The sequence below is a fragment of the Tympanuchus pallidicinctus genome, unplaced genomic scaffold (genome assembly GCF_026119805.1).
Source record: "Tympanuchus pallidicinctus isolate F22 unplaced genomic scaffold, pur_lepc_1.0 scaffold29, whole genome shotgun sequence".
Lineage (NCBI taxonomy): Eukaryota > Metazoa > Chordata > Aves > Galliformes > Phasianidae > Tympanuchus > Tympanuchus pallidicinctus.
This window is the reverse complement of record NW_026294746.1, coordinates 2118306-2137575: the sequence shown is the minus strand read 5'-3', so window position 1 is coordinate 2137575 and position 19270 is coordinate 2118306. Positions and strand designations below refer to the sequence as shown.

The following is a 19270-nucleotide window of genomic DNA, read 5'->3' as shown; positions in this document are numbered from 1 at the left end:
TTAAGTGGTTAAAAATAAGCATTTTTCCCTACGACTTCACAATCTGGTTTATATTCCCAACCCTGCAAAAATCAAATACATAGCCAGAAAGACATCAGCCTCAATAAAGCTCATTGCCTCACTTTTTCCTCTTCCCCCCTTTGACTCCTTCGAGTTCCTCCACACTACAAACAGTGAAGTTAGGGACAGCTTTTGCAAAGCATACTTCTATACCAGCCACAAACACGAGTGCTTGGAGGACACAGGGCTGCCTCCAGCAGCAAACCCAGAAGGCACAGCAAACCCAGAAGGCTGTACGAGGTAACGGCCTCAAACATCCACAGCGCTGTTACACGCCGTTACGCTCCCGGCCGCCATTTTGGGCCCGCTCCCTTAGCAACACAACAACACTTCCGTTGCTACGGCAGAGCGCGTCTCAATAAAGTTTGTCCCTCCCCGCTGCCCATCCCGGCCTACCTTCCTCTCATCCTTCCGGCTTAACGCTGATTGGTGTTCGACACGTGACGTCACCCTGGCGCCTGCGCCCGGCCCAATCGGAGGCGGCGCGCGTGGCTCAGCGCGGCGTGGGTCCCGCGGTGCAGCCGGCGGCGGGGCGGCGCCATGTCCTGGCTCTTCGGCATCAACCGCGGCTCGACCCCGGCGGGAGGCGGCGGCGACGCGGGGCAGGGCGGGACCGGGTTGACCCTGCCGCCAGGCCCGGGTGGTGGCGGCGGGCCAGCGGGCGGCGGAGGGGCGGGGGATCGCAGCACGCCCAAGGACAAATGGAGCAACTTCGACCCCACGGGCCTGGAGCGGGCGGCCAAGGCGGCGAGGGAGCTGGACGCGTCCCGTGCGTGAAGGATCGGGGCCGGGAGCGTCAGACGGGGCTTGATGTCTCGAAGCTGCAGCCTCCAGGGCGCGGGGGGAGCAGAAGGGTGGGCCCCGAGGGCTCAGCTCCAGCGGGTGGGTTCGTGCCGGAAGGAATCGCTCCGCGATGTTAACAGCCCCTTCCCTCTATCCGTCGCAGGCCATGCAAAGGATGCGCTCAGCCTGGCCCAGATGCAAGAGCAGACCCTGCAGCTGGAGCAGCAAACCAAGCTGAAGGTACATCAGGGCGTGTGGTACTGCTGAGTGGGCAGCCCAGTACCAGCAGCAGCCAGGACTGTGAATTGTAACCACATTTCCCAGCAGTCTGCCCTGGGCACTGTGTTCTTGTCAGCTGTCATTTAACTTTAGCAAGAGGTCAATACTTGCCTTTGAAAAAGAAGTATGTAGGTTGCTGTGAAGGTAATGCCTTCTGTTTATTTCCATGGAGACTGCAAGAGATACAAAGATCATGATAACACCATTTGATAGAGCAGACTCTTAGCTACAAAGCACTAGTTTTCATCATAACCATTACTGTTACAATCAGAAAGATTAACGTTGGAAAGGCAATACAGGAGTTGAAATAGCAAAAAGGACTAACACAAATAGGAGTGTGTTACAAAGGGGAAGTACTCACCTATCCCTGAAGACCTAGGCTTGCAAGGAAACTCCACAAGAGAGGATCTCCAACCAGAGATCCTTCCCCGTGCCAGTCAGCCCTTAAATGAGGTCTCAGAGAGGTGCAGCCAGGCTCCACCCCTACTGATCACACAGCTGAATTGTCTTCACCTGCCCTCCCAGGGCTGACCCGGTCCTTTCACCCAGGTGCTCAATCAATGCTTCATACCCTGACTCAACAGTTCCCATACAACCCCCATTAGCTCTGTTTTTTCACCAGAGCTTGCATGCTGTGCTCATCAAAATCTGCACCACTGGTGTTGACCCACTGTCATCACTGCTGAAATGAGCCACCTCACTGTGCTCATGTGTACTGGTTGGTCACCAAGTGTCAGTGAATGTCATTTGTTCCTGGTGGAGAAATTCAGTGTCACATTGTTGCTTCATACACACTTCCATGTCAGGCTGCCTCTCTGTTGCCATCTGACAAAATGTACCAGAATGATGGTGACAAGTCTCAGCCCCTGCTGCCCTATGACCAACATCGTAAAACTGGAGGTGTTACTTTCAGAGCAGCCCCTGTGATTCTGGAAGGTGAGGTGCAGATAATGTCTCTGCCATAGGTGGCTTTGTAACCCCTCACTATTGCCATCATTTTTAGGGAGTTACAAGGGTTGTATGCAGGGAAGTGTGAAATGATTACAAATGCATCGTTTGGAACATAACTGCCACAGTCTTTTCTCTGTAGGGTTGTGCATTGAGCTCATTTGTGGTTATCGTTATCTCACTATAGGAGTATGAAGCTGCCATAGAACAACTGAAGAACGAGCAGATACGGGTACAAGCAGAAGAGAGACGAAAAACACTCAGTGAGGAAACAAAACAGCATCAAGCAGTAAGGGAATGAGGGGAAGCCCATTGATGGAAGCCCTTATCTCTGTCCTCCTGCATGGGGAAGGAAACAATGCACTGATTGTTTTTGGTGGTGTGGTGGGCAGCAATGCATGCTGAGCCTGTCTTCTACCCTGCCTGTGTGATGTTAAGCTTAATTTGTAGTTGTATTTACTGATAACACTTTAGCACGAGTCAATGCATTGGCAATAATAGTGAAATCAGGGACGTGTAAGCTAGCTTTTGTTCTAACAGCTCACATGGTGGAGAACAGGGAAGCAAGGGGCTGATGAATTCTAATCACTTGTATATATTTAAAAAGTAGCTAAAACCACTGGATAGGCACATGTTTCTTGTCCCTCTAAGGTGTGGACTTTGAACAGGGCTGGCTCAGGAAGCAGGCTCCACTTCTGTGCCTCAGTCAGCTTCTAAACTCCTGCAGTTCACAGGGCATCACTGGAAGTCAAAGCTAACTTTGTGATTTGCTTCTGATGTGCCATGCTTCAAAGAGCAGTTGTTGAGATAACTGGTGTCTCTCTATCTGGAATGGAAAATAATATCAGCTGTTGTGCAGAGTCCTTATGGGTGGATTGGGACCCCCAGACCACTTTCTGTTGAGTTTACCTGGTGTGGGTTTATTTGTCAGTTGCAGTGGAGAACTGACAGATTAGTGAGGAACAAGAAAATGAATTGGAAACACCACTCATCTGACAGTCAGTGTATCTTGCCATTTCTGTTGCCTGCAATTGCTGGTCCAGGTACTTTGTTTTAGAACATGAAAGCATGTTTATCCCAGTAAAGCAAGTCTCTTTTTGAACCAGAGTACACTTGGTCTTCATTTTGATGTCAGTGATACCTTAAAATGAGGTTGGGCATGGTAGACTTCTCAGCATAGACGAGTTTTTGGAGAGAGCTGGGGATATTTTTTCCTCTATTCATTTTTCAGATCCTGGATTGATTGGTTTGCGTTGTTTGTGCTTTGTTGTTTTTTTTTTTCCCCTGCATGTACCCAGTCTTGTTGCTGTTGGTTCTTTTTTCTCTTAAGTGCTTAATCTTTATATTCTGAATGCTCCTTTCTTTGATCATTTTATTTTGTCTCATGCAGAGAGCCCAATACCAGGACAAGTTGGCACGGCAGCGCTACGACGAACAGATGAGACAGCAGGTGTGGTTGTTTCTCTAACAAAACTGTAGTAGTTTCTCTTAGGTTCTGACCAGACATCAAATGGAAGGTCAGGAATTAGGACTGGGTGGCCAATTGTGTGGGATTATCAGTATGAATCTGATAAATGGAGAGAGGAAGAATGCACTTCAACCTAGTGGACCAGCTTCTTGACAACGATTTATAAACTTAAGTTTACACAAATACCTACTTGACTGAGTTCTTAAACTTGAATGCATCTTCTGCTGTCATCTCTGCCTCCAGCAACTTGCTAATGAAGAGAATCTGAGGAAGCAGGAAGAATCTGTACAGAAGCAGGAAGCCATGAGGCGTGGTAAGTTAGAATTCTTCCTTAGCTCTTAAGGTGTGCAGGCAGATCAGACTCTGTACTCATCTTTGACTCCTTCAGGTTGGTTGGTGCTCTTTTAGGGACGTATTGGCAAACAATGTAAGCCCAGTAGCACTGGAACTACCAATTGCTTGCAAGATCAGTTTCAGAAGTGATTGAACTACTAAATGGCTGCTCTGTGGGACTTGGATTTCTCAATAAACTACCAGCATCTCCTGATGTTGCAGTGAAAGCCTGATTCTACGCTGGAGCAACCTAAAATACAACCAATTTTGAGGAGGAAAGAGAAACAAAATAGCTAATGTAAAGAGTGGTTGAAACAACATCACTTAACCTCTACTTATTTGTTGCTGTAGAAAATACAAGCTCAGTCATGACCTTTTCGTGTGACACTGGCTTTGTTTCTTTTCACTGTTACGGAGTTACCAGAATCAGTGGGTCGGTAGAGCTCCAGCAGGACTATGAGGCAGCTTGTAGGTAACCAAATAGGATCAGAGTGTTGTTTTGCTTGCTGCACATACCTGGACTGCCGGTCTGTCTGCTCCTTGCTGCCATCTGGTGTAGTATTGTGGCAACAATTCAGCATGGCTCAATTCTGAGCCTTGCGGGAGATGCGGCTGTCAGGGCAGTCAGTCTGTCCAGCATCCAGGTGTCCAGGCTGCTAGCAAAGATCTGGATGGTCCAGCCACGATTTTGTGCAGTGTCACAGAAGATCGAGGCTGGTGGCTGTGCTCATCTCATGGGTTGTTCTTAGGTTTCTCATTCATCCTCCTGCCAGGTGAATGTTAATGCTCCTGTAGCAGTTCTGCATCCCAGATCACCCCCTCTGGGATAACGTCTTGAGCCAGCCTGAAAGATTGAGCTCTCTTTTCTTTACAGCCACAGTAGAGCGCGAGATGGAGCTGCGGCATAAGAACGAAATGCTGCGTGTTGAAGCAGAGGCAAGAGCCCGTGCCAAGGCTGAGAGGGAGAATGCAGACATCATCCGGGAGCAGATCCGCTTAAAAGCTGCAGAGCATCGCCAGACAGTGCTGGAGTCCCTCAAGTATGTGAAGCCAAGACAAGGACGTGGGCTGCCTTACTTCTCGTGCACATTTCCTTTGCCTTGTAGGAAGCCTTTGCTGTTGATCCCTCTGAGCTCTGAGGAATACGATGAGTTGCTTTGGACACTTTTGTACATTGAATAATAGGGATTATATGGAGGAGAACCTTTTTCAGCTGTTTGTCTTTGTGCTTTGGAGTCTGAGTGTGAACCAGAAAGAGTATTTATAGAGCTGTGAGTCTCACACAGTTTTCCTAGCAGATGATTTCAAGCCATATTTATTAAAACTGAGGCTCGGTTACTCTGAAAACTCGAAGCTCTCTCAGTTTCTGGATATATGCCATAAAAATATAAAAGGAGGGCATTTAAAAATGAGTTTTGACTGGTTCTAAAGCAGATAGTTATAGAATGTGAAGCTGTGTTGTAAATTGTTTCAGTCCAGCATTCAGAATTCTTCTGCCTATCTTGATGTTTCTTCACCATAGGACAGCAGGGATGCTCTTTGGGGAAGGATTCCGTGCCTTTGTGACAGACTGGGATAAGGTCACAGCCACGGTAAGATTGTGACACATCTAGACAAAAAGCCTGGCAAAGCTCTTGTTTTATATTGGGCTGCCAAGGTTCTTAAAATGGCATCAGAGCAGCTCATAGCTGAAGTGCATTTTGGATCTGTACGCATGCTTTCATTATCAAATGTGCCTATTCAGGATGGACAGGCTGGAAACTTGGAGAGTACTTCTAGACCCATTACATGTGCTAAATAAGTTGATTAAAGACCTCCCAGCATCTTCTTGCAGGACAGAAGACCATGGCAGTTACTTCCTGTTTGACGTAATGTCATTTCTCACTGCAAAACTGTGCAGCACTGAGGTATTTTTAGTAGCATGGCTCGTTAAAATGGACAATTTGCTTTAAATCAGTGGCAACCATCTGCTCCACCAGGCAGTTCTATACACAGAGGCTGGCACAAAAGGTGCTTTGTCCAAGCGTGCTGGGGAATGGATGCTTTCAGTGCATCCTTTTGTCATCTGCAGGCTGTACCTGGAGCGCTTGCAGTATGTGGAGCCCTTTGAAGATGACTGCTTTTAGCTGTATGTTCTCTTGACCCAGATACCAGTTTCTTGTGTTGTGGTCATTTTTGCTTCTGATCAGCTCTTGTCTTGGGAAATTGGGACTTCTTTTTCTTTATATATAAATAAATCTAAGAGTACAAATATTTTTGGAAAAGAGGTAACACAGCCAGAACTCTTACATTTTGGGTTGCTTTGAAAAATGCTGTAATGCTGACTATGAGGCAAGATGTAGGTAGCTATTTTTGAGTTCCTCTAAATTAACCCTGCCAGGATACCTTCTGCTGCTAAAAACGTGGAGCTGCTTGTGTTCTAAATCCTTGCAAAGTGGGAGTAACCAGGTACAGAGATCTTACTCTTTGCCCCTTGAACCTGCTGTTCTGAACTCCTCCATCCAAAACAAAGGTGATGTCACACACTTAAGCAGAGTAGAACTGAACAGGTGGCACCTTGTGGTTTATTGAATTATGCCCTTCTTGTCGTCCTTGAGGTTCTTGACATTGATCTGTACTTGTTGCAGAAACTTTTAAAACAATTGCAGCTTGCTCTTTTGTCTACCTGGGCTTGCTCTGATTGGAATGTCCTTAGCATTGTCAGTGCAGCTCCTTGTCTTCACTGATAACTAGCTAGGGTGGGAAAAGCTGCCTGCAGGGCTGCTTGCTTTAATGTGAGCCAAGTGAGTGCTGAGCAGCAACCAGGAATCACAGAGAGCAAGCCAGAGGCTTTCTGCTTTGCTGACAAATTAATGGCAATGTCTCATGTTCTGGGGTTTGTAAACAACCTCTTCTCTCACTGTAGTGCAGTGGTGTCAATTCCCACAGTGGTTTTAGTGTTGAAATGCCTCAAGTACCCATTCTTTTGCATTGTGTCTGACATTATTGTCCTACACCAGGTGCACCTTTGCCCATTCCTTTCTTGCTCCCTGCTCTGTAGTGGGAAGTTTTGGCCTCTACTGTCACTGAAACACTTATTAGCTTTGTCTCCTGTTCAAAAAGAGCTCTAGGAAGCGTTTCTGTGAGATGTTTCCCAAGGTCATCTTTGCCTTCACTTGCACGTGCTCCTGTTGCAGTGCTTTCTTGAAAGGATATACACTTCTGATGGTTATCTGTGGTGAACGATGCCACTTTTCCAGTGGCATGTCTTGACTCATTTGGTGATTTACATTGACCCCATGCCCTCATTAGGGAAGGCAAGTAAATCAACTGGAATCTCTGTACTTCTTAAAATTCCAAATGCTTTTTCTAATCCTCATCCCCTCTTCTTTCCAGGTGGCAGGCCTAACCCTGCTGGCTGTGGGAGTTTACTCTGCCAAGAATGCCACTGCAGTAGCAGGACGCTACATAGAAGCACGTTTGGGTAAACCTTCTCTGGTGAGAGAGACCTCACGCATTACTGTGCTGGAGGCACTGAAGCACCCTATCAAGGTAGAGTGTGGCTCTGTCTTTGTCTTGCTCTCAGCTATGAGGATGCAGAACTCCTTTTCCAGCTCTGTGTCAGGCAAGGATCTGCCTGTGAATAAATGTACTAATAGAGGCTGTGTGGGTGAGCTGATCTCATTGTCTTAATGTATTAAGTTTGTGGTTTCTGAGCTTTGGAAGCTGTGGCCAATTTCTACATGTCAGTGATTGAATTTTTCCTTTCTAGGTTGGTAAGCGTCTCACCAGTAAGGCTCAGGATGCCCTTGAAGGAGTTGTTCTCAGTGTGAGTACTGTGTTCTGCTGTCTTATTTGTTGAGGGATGACTACTGAATCTAAATAGGGAAAGCTGTTTCCTTACATGCACTTCAAATGATGTAATTCTAGTAATTCTAGCACCTGCAGAGCATTGAGACTACATATAAGCTCCGATGCTTCACTAGCACTGGTTAACATTTCTGTTAACCTTCTTTTTCCTCTGAACAGAGCATAGTTCAGTGCTTGCTTGGCTGCAGCTTTTCTCTGCAGTCAGCATGCTAATATTCAGAGCTCCACTTATCTCATCTGTGAAATACTACTGAACTTATGGTTGCTGCACTGCTTCCTGGCTTAAGGAAGAGACCCACAGTCAAGTGGACAGAACTAGGAATTGAGTAAATCCTGAATACTGAGGAAACAGCTCAGCTGCAAAGCAATAAGTAGCTGAAGTGAAGGCTTACAAGCTTGAGACTGTAGAAATGCTGCTGCTGATCCCTGAAGCTGATCAATACTGGTCTCTTGGTTCTTTCTAATCCTTACACATAACTCTTCTCTTACAGCCCCAATTAGAAGCACGTGTGAGAGATATTGCCATAGCAACAAGAAATACAAAAAAGAACAAAAGCCTATACCGGAATATTCTGATGTATGGCCCTCCTGGCACTGGAAAGACACTTTTTGCCAAGGTAAAGCCCTGCCAGCATTCTGACTGCCTGTGTGTTGCAAAGCCTTCCAGAAACTGCAGGCCTTAAGTATCTTCTGTAGTCTGAAACCCATTGTTTAAACTTGGGGTTTTTGCATCTCTATTGGTAAGGGAGGAGAGAGCATCCACCTGCAGCAGCTCTGAATTAACACAGTCACTTGGGTTCTAAGCTAAGCTTAGGCAGAAGAACTTCCACCTGGAAAAGGCAGTTGGCAACTGTGACTTGGGAAATTGCAACACCAGCCTTCTGTCTTATTTCCACTTCTGTTAATTACATGCACTTGTCCAAATAGGGACTTTCTTGCTGTCACTTACTAATCCCCAAGTGAAAGAGAAAGAAAAGTATGGTTTTATTTTGCACATGCCCTACAGGGGTGGTTTGCAAGCAGGCTTGTGTAGCAATTGGACAAATCAGTGCAGCGGGAAGAATGTTACAACAAAGGTGTGATGATGGAAGGGCCAGCACAACAGAAATCTGCTCTAAAGGAAGGGAAGAAGATCGCTCACCTGTACCAGAAGATTCCAGGTTCATAGGGGAAAGCTTCACCAAGGAGGGATCTCCACAAAGAGATCCTTTCCTACTGGCAGTCAGCTCTTAAATGAGGTCTCAGAGAGGTGCAGTCAGGCTTCACTCCTGATCACACAGCTGAATTGCCTTCACCTGTGCTCCTAGGGCTGACAGGGTCCTTTCCCCAAGTGCTCAATCAATGGTTCATGCCCTGACTCAACAGTTCTCATACAGCTTGAATTGGGATTTCAGTTTTTTGGCTTGTTCTTCTCTGCTTGTCCAGTACATGTGAGGTTCCATATGGTTGTTCAGCAGCAGCAAATTTGACGTTCTGATGCAAGATGAGTTTTGTGCCTCTGTCAATACAATAAATGTGTAGTCCAGTTGTGTTTGCTGCCAGTTCTGATTGTATGCCAGCTAATTTGGATTTCTGAATCCCATAGGGAAGGGCAGGACTTGGAAGTGACAACAACAGTGTAAGGAGAAGGGAGAAAAGAGCTGAGTGTTAGGCAGTGGAGAAAGGGGAAGAAGCATTTAATACTTCTCCAATATGATGGGAGCTCCAAGGGGGTGGTGGTAGCTAGAAATAATTGGGATGGATCAGAAGGAAGATGATGTAAGAGTGAGGAAAGGACTGAGTACCTGTGCATATGCTCTGGAGAGGACAAAATGCTGCGTTGAAAAGCAGATTGCTTTCTGAGCTGTGACTTCTGTGCTTACGTTAATGGCAGCAACTGTGCAGTTTGCTGTCCCTGCTTTCCAGAAAGGCAACCTGTCATAGCATGGTGGCCTTCTGACTACTGCAAAACAAAGCCATGTGGATCTGTGGTGTTAAGTATTTATGCTACATGACAGGGTTCTTCAGGCAGATGTAAACACACTTGGATGTAATAGCTGTCAAAGCTCCCAGCTTCGTTGGACTGATGCAGAACATTGAACATGAGCAGCAGGAACCGGGTGGTTTTAATGGGCAGAGTGTAGCTCTTTTTTCCTGCCTCCTGCTGAGCAGCACATAATTGGTTGGGTTCAGCTGAGTGTGTTTTGCTGGAGCTGATGCTTATCTACGTGGCTTGACTTGTTCATTTTAACCTTCAGATGACTTTCCTTTACTCAGCAGAAGCAAATAGCCAGCTCTGGGTCAGCTAATGGAGTGTTAGCTCAGGCTGCTGCCTGTCCCCGTGGCTCAGTTGGTGGCTGCTACGTGAGCTGCTTTCTGAAATGGAGGGTAGAGATCTTTCCATCCCTTGGCTTCATATTCCAGCCCAGTCTGTTATTTCAGACACAGGTGGCTGTGGCCTTATTCACCACTGAGACATGGTAGTGAGATGGAATGGAATTTGAAGCTAGGAGCCTATCAGCCATTTTAATAGTTGGGGCTGAAGCAGAGGGGGGATTTCTCGAGGCTGTGATGACGTGGCAGCCTAACCAGAGTTGGATCAGTGTGAGCCAAAGACTCCTAAAAAGTTCTGGGTGAACTTCAGTTATATCTACTCAACCTTGCTTGATGGACAGGCTCATAGTTTGTTACCAATTCACAGAGAATTGGTATATTTATATTTTACCTGCAACTCAAGGGAGACATTTCCAGCACACCGCAGGAGCTCCATCAAAGCCCTTTGCTCTGTGGCCACGTGCTGTGGCAGGCTGATTTCGGGATGGCCTTGCAGTGAAAGAGGTTTCTTAACTCTCTTTTTGTTCCCTTCCAGAAATTAGCTGTGCACTCGGGCATGGATTACGCCATCATGACGGGTGGTGATGTTGCCCCTATGGGGCGGGAAGGAGTGACTGCCATACATAAGCTGTTTGACTGGGCAAACACCAGTAGGAGAGGGTAAGTAGAGCTTCCTCTGACTCCTAAGTGTGGTTTCTTGCTCGAAGAAACTCACTGCAGTGATGTAGTTCAGACTGCTGTGTGAGTGATGCTCTTGTGTTGATGAGGCAGCGCTGAGCAAGAACACCATCCTCTAAAGCTTGCCTAGAATGAGTGCATTTTGCATTTTTTGCATTTTTCTTGCCTTACAGTATTTTAAAAAGCTCCACTCTTTGATTTCTTAAGAGTGTAGTCAATTTGTACTGGTGGAAATAGATTTTTGCAGTCCAAATGCAGCTGAGGAGCATCTTTGTCCAGCCAGGATATTAAAGCCAAATGGAGAACTTGTAGGGAGTGCCTGCTGATTTTTGTGTTATATTTTGATTGCAGGTGTTCTGTAGACAAACACGACAAATTGATGATTGATGTGTACCCTGATTGCTTTAGATGGACACTATCTTGCAGTGTCTATTTCAATCCTTGCTGCATTTGTCATCTAAATGTTTCTATTTCCCCTTCATAAAACAAACCTGCCAAGTAATGACCTGAGGATCTAAACTCTTTACATTCCTCTCAACCTGCTGGATGCTTCCACCATAGAGTTCTCTTTCAGAGCTCTGGCTGCCTCTGAATTTATTCTGTCCTGGTTAAAAACTTCTGTCTGATAAGAACTTCATACGCTTCAGATCAGTGTCTTAAAAAAGTGATGGGCAAAGGTTAGCTGTGTCCATACTTGAGTGTTCTAAGCTTGAGTAACATGCAAACATCTAAGCAGACTTTATTCTGGATATCCAACAGTTTTAACTGCTTGCAAGTTCTGTGTTGCCTTTATTGGCCAAAACCAGGAAATGCTTCTCTGCAGAGATTGTAGTTGAGAAAGTTTTCAGAAAAACTGGAGTTGAATGTGAGAATGAGATGTTAAGAGGCCCTAAAACCTCTTGGACAAATGCTATGAAAGAGAGAAAGAAGCTGGACAAGAAAGCAATAGAGGCTGTGGCAGCTTTATGAGCAGGCTGGTTCTGTTATTGATAAACATCTTTATACACTCAGTCCCTTGGGAAGAGCACTGCCCTTGGGTTATAAGTGAATTTATTTTCCTGAATTATTCATTGGCTTTATTAATTCACTTCTCCACAGGTAGTAAAACCATTCCATTATTGCCAGTGTGGTTTGGAAAGGGAAACCAACAAAACAGCAAAGCAGTGTGCAGGGGAGGGCTCTGGCTTCAGGTTTTGAATGGGATAAGGAAGGAGCCACCATCAGCTCAGCTCCTTGGATGCTGAAACGCCTTGCAGCCTCACACATTTCTCTGGATAGGAGTGAATGCTAAAATAAGCACTCTCCACTACCTGGGGAGCAGGTCTAGATTTCACATATCTGCTCTGACTTGACAGGAACGCAGCAGCACTGCTAGATATACAGCTGGTCACTGCTGTGGGTGTCTGGAAGCAAGACAGGGGAATCTTGGAGCTTTGTGAGCCTCACTTACCTGTCCCTATTACTGTGTAGTGCTTTCTTTTTGCAGCCTCTTGCTATTCGTGGATGAAGCAGATGCATTTCTGCGGAAGAGAGCCACAGTAAGTGCTTTCTCTCTGGTCATTATCTGTGCACACTGCAGTTAGCCAGCCTGCAGCCTACTTGTTTAACGTGATTAGCCAGCTTAAACAGGCAAAAGATTAAAACTGGAAGGTGCTGTGCTGCTCAATTAAGCGATGCAGAGATGAGAAATGAGCCTTTTGCAGCTCAACGATGTGAGCATCTCAAAGCTGACCTGAGAATTCTTCCCTGCAAAAAACCTTTGCAGATGGCTGGGAGAATCCTTGACGAAAACAAAGCTCACGTTGTCAATAATGCTGCTTAAACTGTGACCTGTCTGAAGTCCCAAGCAGCTGATCTTCCTTTGGGTTTTATCTTTGCAGGAGAAAATCAGTGAAGATCTCAGAGCGACGTTGAATGCATTCCTGCACAGAACAGGGCAGCACAGCAACAAGTACGTATGTGCTGGTTTCTAACCTGACTTACTGCTGATTTGGGCAATCAAGCATCCCACAACCATAAACGGGAGCTCACTGGTATCCTTTTCACCCACATGTCAAAGGGAAGGTCTGAATATCAGGTTGTGTACCCATTCTTTATCTATAACGTTGCAGGGTCTTGAGGAGAATTCCTGTCAATAGAGAGGAGCAGTTTTGTGCCAGTGTGGCTCTTGGGCCATCTAAGTTATCTGCACAAATGACAGCAGAGAACACAACCCCCTGTGGGCTTGGATTTAAATAGACCACAAGAACATCAGTGTTTCAATAGCTGTGGTTAAAAGCCCATTTCAAATCACAACGCACTGCTAAGCTGCTGACATCAATTAAGGCATTAAAGTGCAGTTGGCACTGGGAAGACACAACATTCCAGAGCAAAAGAAAGGACTTCTGTCTCCAAAACAATGTGACCTGGAAGCTGGCACAGCTGTACCATGGGGCAGAAGTTGGTTTAATCCACTGCCTTTACATTGCATTACCATTGTGAGTGCCTCTGATTGAGCACACATTAGACCTGATAGCAGGAATCTCAGTCTTGACTGAGGAAAACAAAGCAACTCCTGCCAGCTGCTGCAGGAGAATGACCTTGCCATACACAAACCCAACAGGAGCATGCTCTCCTTACTCTCCTGCTGGGATGAGTCCATTCAGGGCTCAGACAGGGAGGTCTGTGGGGGGTGCTAAATGTTGCTAAATGTTTGATATCCACAACTCGAGGGTGATTGTGGGTAAAACAATAAGTTAGGCTTATATGGCAAAGACAGCCTGAGAAGGGCTGATATTCAGGCTATGTACTGTAGGATGTCACTTGAGATGCAGTTACAAAGCTGTTTTTAAGGCACGTCAGGTGATGAAGGGCCTTCGACCAAAGCAGTTCCTGAGGTCCAAATTGGTTTCTATTTAGTTTTCTATGGCTCTTTTCAGTCTTTTCCTGTTTCACACTTCCAGGTTTATGCTTGTTTTAGCAAGCAACCAGCCTGAGCAGTTTGACTGGGCTATCAATGACCGAATAGATGAAATGGTGAACTTTGATCTGCCCCAGCTAGAAGAGCGAGAGCGGCTCGTGAGGATGTATTTTGATAGGCATGTCCTGAAGCCAGCCACAGAGGGTAAACAGTGAGTATCCCTGCAGGATTCTCCTTGTTGCTGTTGTCCTCAGCAGTGGTGGAGCTGCTCCCTTTTCCAAAACGAAGAAAAATCTGATGCTCCCCTTCAGGAGTGCAATTGTCGATCGCAAGTTGCTTCATGCAAACTTCCCTCTGCCTTGCCCCCTCTTCTCACGTGGATGCATATAAAGCAATCCTTGTGCTTTTGCTTTTAGACGTTTGAAGCTGGCCCAGTTTGACTACGGCAAAAAGTGCTCAGAGATTGCCAGGCTGACAGAGGGCATGTCTGGCCGAGAGATCTCCCAGCTTGCTGTGGCATGGCAGGTAGGTGGGATTTCACTGGGCTTCCTGCTTCTTTCTCCCTTTCTATAAGGCTTATTGATTTATTTTTTTTTGGATGGAGTCTCAGATCATGGAAAATGTCATCATGCCCTGGTAGCAATACCAGAACACTACTAGCTCTAAAGTGGGTGTCAGTGTCTGTGTAACTCCTTGTCTCATTAAATAGGAAGAGCTCTTGGAATCACCAGTGGGGAAACCCCCTATTGAATTAAAGCAAAGCAAGTTCCTTAAGAACAAGTGTGGCCAAACCACGCTGGCTGTTGCTCATGTTCCAGCTCAAGAGGCTTAGCAGAAGAGATGCCTGATGCTGCCTGTAGGTACGCCAGCATCAGGACACTGAAGCATGCTTCCACCTTGCTCCAATCTGAATGTATTTTTAGTACAATTTGAGTGATTGAAGGAACGATGCTAACTGGAAAATAGAGCTGGAAATTCTGTCTACTTCTTATTTCTATATAGGCACTGTGCCTACATAGCATTTCTAGCAGTGTTAGTCCTGCCTCCTATTCCTGCCTTTCTGCTATCCTTTCCATTGTGCTGCTACACCTCTTTGTATGGCTGTGCTGTGAACTGGGTCAGAGAGCTGAAAGAGATTAAAAATAGCTTGGCAAGGCGAGCTGAGTGCAGCCACACTGTTGTCTTGGCACATCTGAGGTCAGGGTGTGCAGGGGCTGTCTGGCAGGAGAAATAGATAAAGGGCAAAAAGAGCCAAGAAAAAGGGAAAATGAGGCATCTCTTACAGTTGCTTTTCATCTTGGGAACACCTTACAGAGCTGATAAACAGCAGATGTTGTGAGCCTGCTGCTCTTCAGAAGTTCCTCAAAGCTGCCTTGAAACAGCTTCCAGTGCTCTTTCAGATAGGCTCATCAGGACAGCTGCTGAGATGCAGCGTGCCTCGGGTCTCTGCCTAATAAATAGATTCAATTGACCCATTCTGGGAAGATTACAGCACAAAGCCCTGCTGAAAACTGCTTTGCTGGTGCTGGAGCACAGAGCTAGGTGGGAGCGTTTTGTTTGCCTTTTGTTTTCAGCTATTTCCTACAGTGACCTGATGCGACTTGGAGCTAATCCTCCAAGTGTAGGCTTAATTGCAATATGCCTGTCGCTTAATTCACCTCGCATTTCTGTGTATGTTTTCCTTAATTAGTTTTTTCCTCCAACAGTCATTTGCAGTGTTGCTGTCTGGAAGCGTTCTGTCTCTACAGGTGTCTCAGAGCAGAGCCTTAACCCGTGTCTGGGCAGCAGAGCTGAGAGACACTGTGTCAGCCTTCATCTGCATTGAAGTGCTGTTCAGTTTCACAGGGGCTGTCCTGCCATCACCTCCAGCTGACTGGGGGATGCTGCCTGCAGTCCTTCAGCCTTAACTTCTGTGCAGTGAAACCCAGAAAGCAGCAGGTAGTTGTAGGAAAGGTGTGATAGGATTTTGAAATGCTGGGACTTACCTCATAGACTCTTACCTCAGCTCTATCCAGCCTGCCTGGGCTCATGGACAGAACCAAACCCAGAGGTGGTTTGGGAGAAGGTCAGGTTCTGAAGTAGTTGGGGGATAAACCATCACAGCAGTCAGCTCTTCCCAAAGAGCAGCTCAGAACGACAGCAGAAAGCTGCTCTGCAGCCCCACGGCCTTGCAGCATTTCCCACAAAGGTGCTTTTGCTATGAAGGTAAGAGAGCCTGAGCAGCTGCAGCTTCCATTGATTGGAGTTCCTCTGGAAGGTGGGCATGCCATCTGAATGAAGGTATGCTTTAATGCTCTCTCACTTTGTCCTGAATGTTCCAAACAGGAAAAATAAGGTGCAGCAAAGCAGGGAGTGAGTGCTGGCACTGAAGAGAATACTGTCGTTTGTGGCACAGCTGATGGTCTGCATGCTGGAAATCCATTTTAATCTCTTCTGCCAAAGACTTTGCCTTCCCTTTTGTCCTTGCTCTTTTCCACTCCCTGTACCTAATCCTTGATGAATGCAGTATGGATTAGATGCATTTACACACTACAGAGTTCCCTTTGAATCTGTTACAGTAATGTGCAGGCTTCCTAGTTTTGCATCCTGACCTTAAACCCGCCGATAAGCTTTAGATAAAGCATCAGCACAGAAGCCCTCCACTTTTCCAAGCCTTAATCATAAGAACGGAGGTATCTTGCCCATTTTATTTTTCAGCAGGCTGCTTTCATCAGAACTGCGATTCAAAGGCACCAAGGCCAAGTGGAAACACTTGGATTTGGGCTGCAATGAAGCACTGGGTCGTTCAGGCTGTGTTTGTCATCTGTGCTCCATCTTTCTCCTTGCACCAACACACGTTGTTTTGGGTTAGAGTTACAAAACACAAATAGTTGGCTTAAAACGGGTTAAAATCTGTCCAGGCAGGAGTCAGAGGTATGAATACAAATGAGCACAGCACCATCTCAATGTATGCAACTCCTCCCAGAAGGGACAGCTGCTTCCCCCATTTGCTTTCTTGACAACAAGGGCCTGAGGCTTCCTATAAATAGAAAGTCATTGAGAAAATCAACAGAGCATGAACTGCACAGCTTTGCAGGAGTTTCCACAGTCGGATTGAGGGGCTGTGCAGAGGCAGGGAGGAGGGGGATGTGGGCAGAGGTTTGGGGTGAGGAGCTGGCTGTGTCAGGCTGCCTTAGTGGCATTGCTGTACCAGGAATGTGTTATGGGAGCACTGGCACAGGGAGTCAGCAGATATAGAAGTCTGCAGCTCAGGGTTGCATTGTTACCTTGGAGATGAGATGCTCAGCTCGCAGTGCCAGCAGCCTCCCCTTCCTTCTGGGCTGCAGCTGTATGCTGCATTGCATTGCTGGGCTCCCACATTCCTTGTGTGCAGACCAGCAGGACAACCCCATTGGCACAGTTGGGGGAGAGTGGCACATATGGCTTTTACCCTCACAACCACTGGAGGATTAGGTAAGGGAAAGCCTCCTGGGGCACATAGCAATTGGACAGAGCAGTATGATAGAAAAAGGTGTTTCCCCAGAGGTGTAATGACAGAAGGATCAGCATGATAGAAAAGTACTATAAAGGAAAGGTAGAAAATTGCTTACCTGTATCAGAAGATTCCAGGTCTGCAGAGGAAAGCCCCACCAAGGAAAGATCTCCAACCAGAGCTCCTTCCCCAGTGGAAGTCAGCCCTTAAGTGAGGTCTCAGAGAGGTGCAGCCAGGCTCCACCCTTTCTGATCACACCACTGAACTGCCTTCACCTGTGCTCCCAGGGCTGACCCGGTCCTTTCCCCAGGTGCTCCATCGCTGGTTCAGGCTGTGACTCAAACAATTCCCATGCAGGACATGAGGACAGGATGGGACTTGATGCAACACAGCAGCGATATGGGGTGATTCCAGGTGGAAAACCAGAGGGTCACACATCACACACCATTTTAGAGATGCCGCGTTGCCCGTGTTCACCCTGACACTGCTCTTAGTCCTCCCTTGTAACCATTTAAAACCATTTCCGTTGCCTTGGATGGAGATACTCCATCACCATATGCACCTTTTCCTCTCTACCTTATTGGCTTCACGTGTGCCTTTCCTCTGCCTTTGCCTCCCCAGGCTGCTGCTTATGCGTCAGAGGACGGCGTTCTGACCGAGGCCATGATCGATGCTCGGGTCGCTGACGCTGTGCAGCAGCACAGGCAGAAGATGGAGTGGCTGAAAGCAGAGGGCACAGAAGTGAGCAAAGGAGGTGTCAGAACTCCACTGTTCCCCAAAGGAACACCGGTGTGAGAAGCACCTGCAGACCAGCGTGGATGGGGATGTGGGCAGAGGAGAAGAATGGGGAGTGTCTTTTTGGGCAGATTTTTGGTGGAATCATGTGAGAAACGTGCCCCTTGGTGCAAGGGAAAGGGGAGGGAGTGCTGCCTCAGTCTGCCTTTCATTTCGTGTTTTAAGGATGCAATGGAAATAGGAAAAATGGTTGAAATAAGGCAGAAATAATGCTATTAAAGGACCCCCTTGCTCAAACATTGGTGGCTGTGTCAGTCTGTGCAACCTGTCCTGTTAGAGAGGGCCAACTCCAAATCTTTTTCGGCCATTTGGGATGTCCTGGTGACCCAGCTCTGCAAGACCCCTTGGGCTGTCCAAACCTTCTCCTCCCATGTATATAAATCCATCAGGTTTACATTCCACCAGAATTCCAACCTTTTTCCCCACGTCCTGCCCAGGGTGTGACTCCTCCCTGCTTGCATCTCTGCACAGCATCACTGCTCTCCTGTTGTCACGCATGGAGGGCTCTGGCACACAGGTGGCAGCGATGGGACTCTGGCTCCTGACTGCTGCCATGGAGCTGCTCTCACTCTGCATGTCTTTCACTTCGTTTCTGCAACAGCAGAGAGATGTTCTGTCATCAAATCGTGGAGAGAAGCCTGTCTTGATCAGACGACATTTGGTCTGTCTGTGTGCAGGTCGGAAAACCTTGTGGGTTTTTTTGCCCTGAATTTGAACTGGATTTGAACTCTGTGCTTTGCTCTGAGTCCCCTCCTGTAACTACACAGCACGAGCACATTTGTCTGACCCAAATCTGTGCCCTTGAGTACCTTGCTGAGCTTCTCTCCTCCGACAGGAGTTGACAGCAGCCTCAGCTGTGCCCAATTCGCTGGTGGCTGCTGCCGAGTGCTGAGAGATGCACCCTGACTCGAGCCTGGGAGCACAGAGGGCAGCGGGGGCTGCTGGGGGCTGCAGCTGGCAGCATGGTGGGACAGCAGGGATGAGCAGTGCCCTTGGCTGCTGGCTTCTCTCAGCGTGGTTCTCTTCTGCTTTCCTCTGAGTGCCAAGAGAAAGAATGAGAGGATTTGAGGAGCTGCTGCTTTGTAGGGCCGTGTGTCCTGCAGCACCACTGCGTGCCCAGGCACCGTGTCTTGTCTTTATGCTGATTGCACTTCTGCTGCTACAGACAGACAGGAGGAGAGCCCTGCCCTAAAGCCAGGCAGTGCAGTTGCTGTCTCAGCTCTTTTATTATACAATTCCTCCTTCAGATTACACCAGGTTCCTACAGGGTTGCACAGGCACCGGTGCTTGTGCTGCTGCTGATGCACACTTTGAGCTGTGCAGGCGTTGGTTGCCCCGAGGCTTCTCTTGCATGAGTGGAGCAGAAGAGCATCCCATGCTTTGGGAGCACTGA

At 47.2% G+C, this 19270-nt stretch overlaps 1 protein-coding gene and 1 long non-coding RNA gene across 2 annotated transcripts; one reads left to right on the top strand and one right to left on the bottom strand.

Annotated features, from left to right (window-relative positions):
• Positions 1-665: 665 nt before the first annotated feature.
• LOC128085099 (ATPase family AAA domain-containing protein 3) lies at positions 666-18114 on the top strand. Its single transcript, XM_052692071.1, has 16 exons — positions 666-829; positions 1007-1083; positions 2258-2359; positions 3461-3520; positions 3782-3851; positions 4746-4911; positions 5394-5463; positions 7247-7402; positions 7623-7679; positions 8212-8337; positions 10569-10693; positions 12198-12249; positions 12592-12662; positions 13654-13821; positions 14027-14135; positions 17704-18114. The coding sequence occupies exons 2-16, from the start codon at positions 1039-1041 to the stop codon at positions 17875-17877; spliced, it is 1551 nt and encodes a 516-aa protein (XP_052548031.1). The 5' UTR covers positions 666-829; positions 1007-1038; the 3' UTR covers positions 17878-18114.
• Positions 15731-17291, bottom strand: LOC128085108 (uncharacterized). Its single transcript, XR_008208799.1, has 2 exons — positions 17201-17291; positions 15731-16629 (listed from the first exon to the last, which is right to left on the bottom strand). It is a non-coding gene; the product is annotated as an uncharacterized LOC128085108 (long non-coding RNA).
• Positions 18115-19270: the final 1156 nt, after the last annotated feature.